This window comes from Brassica oleracea, chromosome C1, assembly GCF_000695525.1.
Source record: "Brassica oleracea var. oleracea cultivar TO1000 chromosome C1, BOL, whole genome shotgun sequence".
NCBI classification, from domain to species: domain Eukaryota; kingdom Viridiplantae; phylum Streptophyta; class Magnoliopsida; order Brassicales; family Brassicaceae; genus Brassica; species Brassica oleracea.
This window is the reverse complement of record NC_027748.1, coordinates 40,014,780-40,020,104: the sequence shown is the minus strand read 5'-3', so window position 1 is coordinate 40,020,104 and position 5,325 is coordinate 40,014,780. Positions and strand designations below refer to the sequence as shown.

Here is a 5,325-nt window from a genome sequence, read left to right as displayed (position 1 = left end):
AACACTTATTGTAGTTTCATTTTTTCACCTTTAATATTATGAAAGAAGATATATATTATTTTCACCGATTATTAAAATATAATATTTTGTAATAATAAAATTTGATATATTTAATTATTTTAACTAATTATAACTTACATCTCACCTAAAAAATTAGAATTTATTCAACTAGACATTAATTTATTCAAATTTTAAATATTTTACATAGACATTAAGTTTATCAATTAACAAAGAACAAGATGTTAAAATAGGGTTTAACGGTTTTAATAGAAATAAACATTCATATAAACTCATTTAATTTAACGGGACCGAAATAGGTTATTCGATCAAAAATATTTATTAAATGTTATCTATTCTATTAAAACAACAATATGACCGATCAATAAAAGTAGAATCCAACTATTTTTTTATTTAAAGAGTTATTATCTATTAAGTAAATAATATAACTGTAACCCACTAACCCCATATTTCTTTTTGTAAACGAACCCACTAATTCTATATTTTAGAATTAGTTTTGTGTTTTAAAGGTAACGTGGTTACATTGGATCACAATTTATAAAACCCATTTTATTTTGTTAAATAGGATTACAAAGAGAAACACAATTACAAAGAAAAATATAAATATGATTATAAAGAAAAATATAAATATGAAAATTAATTTTTTTTAAAAAAATGTAAAACAAAAAATATACCCGAATCTAGTGTTTTCATAAATTATATGTAGATAGAATACAAAGCACAACGGTGCACACAGCATATGCAACGTTAAAGTTTAGATTTTAAAATAATAAAAAACCATACTCCCTCCGTTTTTTTATATAAGTCGTTTTAGAGAATTTTTTATGTTCCAAATTATATGACGTTTTCGGTTTTTTATGTAAAATTTATTAACACTTAATGTTATATGACCAATGAAAATATACCTTATATTTTATTATTGGTTGATTTGTGGTTAGGTAAATAATTAATGATGTTTTTGTTTAGAAAATATAAAAAATTAATGATTTCTTAATCTATGTGCACAATTCTAAAACGACTTATATTAAAAAACGGAGGGAGTAATACATTTTTAACCGTAGATTTTAAGTTACATATAGATATCCATATAACTCGTACGATGAAACTTTGAATTTTGTGAAAGAAAACTCCAATAAGTTAATATAATCATGTTATATAATGTACATAAATTTTAAAGGTGAGTACTGTTTATGAGGAAACAAATCAGATATGCACGATTTTGTTTCCTACAAATGGATAATTTTACCAATTTATATTTAAGTTGTTTAGATTGTTTTCCTTCGAGTGTGTATAGAAAATTTATTCAAAAGTATGTGGTTCATTGAATATTGATATTTACAATGAACACGTTTCATACATAGATGACATATATATATTAACCTAAAATAACCTTAACAAAAATTAAAATACAATAACTTTCAAATCAATATTCATATTATTAGTATATATAATAATACTTAGTCCCACTCACATTTACCATCGGCTTTCCAAAACTTTGTGCTACATTATGTTTCATCTTTCAATGGCCAACACTAAACAAAAACCAGTTTCAATCTTATTGCTTACTACATACTTTGTGAAAAATCAAGCCTTCTCAAAAGTCTCATATCCATCTACCTTAGGTCTAAACCAAGATAAACTAACACATCTTCACTTCTACTTCCACGACATATGTATGGTCACAACCCAACATCAGTGAAAGTAGCAGAAGCCGCACAAACAAACACATCTAAAACATATTTTGGTTCCATGTTCGTAATGGATTGTCCTCTAACTACACTTCCTAATATAGGCTCCAAGAGAATAGGGTATGCACAGGGTATGACCGCATCTGCATCTCAAACCGAATTGGGATTGTTGATGATTCTCCATTTTGTGTTTACGGAAAGAGAATATAACGGAAGCACGATTAGCATTCTTGGACGTAACCTTGTGTTTGAGAATGTTAGGGAGATGCCTGTTGTTGGAGGCAGTGGCGCGTTTCGATTCGCTAGAGGATATGCCGAGGGAAAGACTTATTCATTAGATGTTAAGTCTGGAAATGCAACTCTTGAATATAATGTATTTATCTTGCATCCTTGATGTGTTATACAATAATGTTAAAGCCAAAGTATTTTATTATCTTTGATTCCGTGAATTTTTTTGATAATTACAGTGATGATTTTTCATAATTTATAAATTTGTTTTTTCTAAATTAATATGTAACTGTTTCCTGATTTGGAGAACAATAATCACCAATGCAGATCAATTCTTTACTACAGAGTCAAACCGCAATAAGAACTACCACATGTAATGTGAGAGACTCAAAGTTTAGAATCCAAATGTTTTTTTTTTTTTGACAAAGTAGAATCCAAATGTTTTTCGATTAATTTGTTTGGTTTGATATGGATCTTTACAATACATTTTTTTTGTAAACTATATATTTTATTTTCATTGTTAATCTTTACAATACATTTGCCTAAACACTAATCATTTACAAAACTGGTTGTTATAGTTTTCATTTTTTGTTGGTCCAAGATGCGACCGAGACACTTCAAATCTCTACTTATCTCTTTAAAGAAATGTTTAATCAACCAAGGTTTAGCTATCTCTGTAATACAATTTTCACTTCCATTAATATTCACATTCTCGTGAATATCGATTGTTGGATTTAAATAAAAACCAAGTCCTTCGCATCAACTGCCAAAGTCAATGTTAGTAAATAATTAAATTTAGTCTTCCAGATTTTAGAGACTTTTTCTTTTTTTTTAATTATTCTGCCGGGAAACAAAATAAAATTTAAAAAATTAAAGAAGAGGAAAATCGTCACGCTCTCACTAAACTGTATCCGTGAAGGCAAAAAATACAGTATAAAAAAAGTATGTATGTATACACTTGTTGCTATCTCTCCTCTCTCTTTCTCACACCTGAGCCATTAATATGGTGGGATGTTTATGTTTACGAGAAACCCAAACTTACAAACAATTGAAAACGAGACTAGTTGTTATTCAATCGCAATCAACGACTAATCTCTGCTACTCTCTGAGATCTCTCTTACGTTTTGCATTCAATTCCTTATTTTAAAATTAGCGGCGATGATGCTCCTTTCATTCACCAGAGGTTTCCCAAAAAAAACCCGGTGATAATTCACTAAATCCAACGGTAACTGTGGGAACTATCCATTGGTGTTCTTTATTCGACCTTCCTTTGCGATTGTGATTCTCTGATTCGTTCCACGTCATCGCTTATTCTTTTTATATTGCAAACCATTTTCTGGCTTTGGCATGAACTGTGAGTAAAGCGCGTAAGTTTAGGCTTTTCTTTTGTTCTCTTTGGTGCTTTTTAGCCAATGTTTAAGAAGCTGCATTATGGGGTGCGTAAACCAACTTTTTGAGTGCATAGACCAATTTTTGAAAAGATCAGTTAGAAAAAATAGTTTTGTTTAGGTCTGATTTGCCGCCTAGGCGGATAGATAGGCGCCGCATAGACTGATTTTTAGAACACTGTTCTTATTGGTGGATAGTCACTTTCATTTCCGGGGAAGCTATAGACAAACTTAATGAAACTGTTCACTTTTCGGTGTTCTTGCTGTTGTCAGTTTTAAGAGATGATGAAAGAAAGCTTTCTATAACTGGTTGGATTGGTATAAGCTGGTGGTCACTTTTAGAAAGTTTTACTGAGATGCTTGGAACCTTCATTTGCTTAGAAATAGGAAATGCTTTTTTATGCTTTCGGTTGGTTTACTAGTTAGCTTCATGAGGAATTTCTTCTGTTTGATTGGCGGAGAGATCAGAGATCGTCTCTTAAATGTTTGAGAAACTTAAGCCTCTTAATTTGAGTCTGGAGCTCAGTTCATGAAGATGTCAAAATAGTAGTATGTGTGAACAGTCTTCCTAGAGTAACCTTGAGTCAGTAGATACAATGGCGGACCCAGAAAAATATTTAACCTGGGTCATAGTTTAATTGGGCCTAGAACAAGAAAAAAATGTTATTTGAGCTATAGTCACGACTAATCACAGTTTACAAATCATTATTTCATATTTTAACCTGTGTCAGTTGACACCCCTTTATTGTACATGGGTCCGCCTCTGAGTAGATATCACTGCCTCTTTGTGTGTTGATTGATTTTTGTACCCGTGTCTTCATTCAGTGTTCTGGAGTTTTGACTTGTGATGGCGTCTAGACAAGGATCGAAGTCGAGGAAAGCAGGGTCTAGCAATTTTAAGGGTGCTGACTCTACTGCTTCGTCAACAACCTCGTCATCAAAGCTTTATCAAGAGACTTCTATTGATGATGGCCATAGCTTCCCTGCTTCTTCATCTGCTCAAAGCAAGCAGCACTTCTTCTCATCAGATTCGTTTCCACAAAATGCTCAGCCTTCTAAAGAAAACGTCACAGTGACAGTTCGCTTTCGCCCACTCAGGTTCCCACTGTTACGCTTGTATGGCTTACAAATATAAGGTTGATGTTTGTTCTGTGAATTTGACTTTTTCTTTCCTTGACGTTAGTCCAAGGGAAATCCACAATGGGGAGGAGGTTGCTTGGTATGCAGATGGGGAAACAATCGTGCGTAATGAGCATAATCCGACAATAGCTTATTCATATGGTTAGTCATTAACAGTTTAATTAGTGTCATGGTGGTTCCATAATTTTCATAAATAATACTGTATGTGAGCACATCACTCACAAATAACAAATTAAGGACAAATATTTAATTGGATTTTTTTTTTTTTTTTTTTGATATTTTGATTTTCCATGTTGTTTTCCTGAAATTGTCTTTCATGAAAGAATGTGAGGATAAAGAGATGTAGATGAAGAACATTGAAGAACAGAGAGAGAGAGAGAGAGAGAAAGTAGATCTGAGAAAAACTTTATTCCCTTGAAATTCAAATTGTGGATCTAAGTCCAAGTCTTTTAAATGCAAATTGCCTCTATACACAATACAATAAAATATTTATTGTTTAAAATACTCAACGGTCTTCTTCTCTCTTTTTCTTCTTCTTTGCTTCTCAAGTGTGGTCTTCTGCTAACTCAAGTCTGGTGCTTTTTATAAAGCCTTATAAAACTTTTATAAAACCTTACAAAACCTTATAAAACCTTATAAATATTTTCAAGTCTGGCAGCTTAATTCTCAAGTCTAGCTGCTTAATTCTGCTTCATGTCAACACTCTCCATCAAGCTTGACCATGTGGAACAAGTCAAGCTTGGAAGCCATGAAGTATTCCCTCATTAAAACCTCAACTAGGTAAAACCCTTTGGGAGAAAACCCAAGTCAAGGAAAAAGAGTAGAACACTTCATGAAGGAGAGATCATTGACATGATAGGTCT

At 31.8% G+C, this 5,325-nt stretch overlaps 2 protein-coding genes across 5 annotated transcripts in view; both read left to right on the top strand.

Moving 5' to 3' along the window:
* The first annotated feature begins 1,776 nt into the window (after positions 1-1,776).
* Positions 1,777-2,100, top strand: LOC106340137 (dirigent protein 19-like). The gene has a single exon (XM_013779001.1). It carries the CDS (start codon positions 1,777-1,779, stop codon positions 2,098-2,100), a length of 324 nt encoding a protein of 107 aa, XP_013634455.1.
* A 1,997-nt stretch (positions 2,101-4,097) lies between these two features.
* LOC106318263 (kinesin-related protein 11-like) overlaps positions 4,098-5,325 on the top strand; it is an 8,522-nt gene continuing 7,294 nt past the window's right edge. For 2 of the 4 annotated variants that reach the window (XM_013756165.1, XM_013756174.1), the window contains exons 1-2: positions 4,098-4,420; positions 4,506-4,603. In XM_013756165.1, the coding sequence (XP_013611619.1) occupies positions 4,170-4,420; positions 4,506-4,603 (349 nt within the window). In that variant the 5' untranslated portion in view covers positions 4,098-4,169. Of the gene's footprint in view, positions 4,421-4,505; positions 4,604-5,325 lie in introns of those variants that run through there. The other 2 variants (XR_001265307.1, XR_001265308.1) reach the window with 1 other exon arrangement.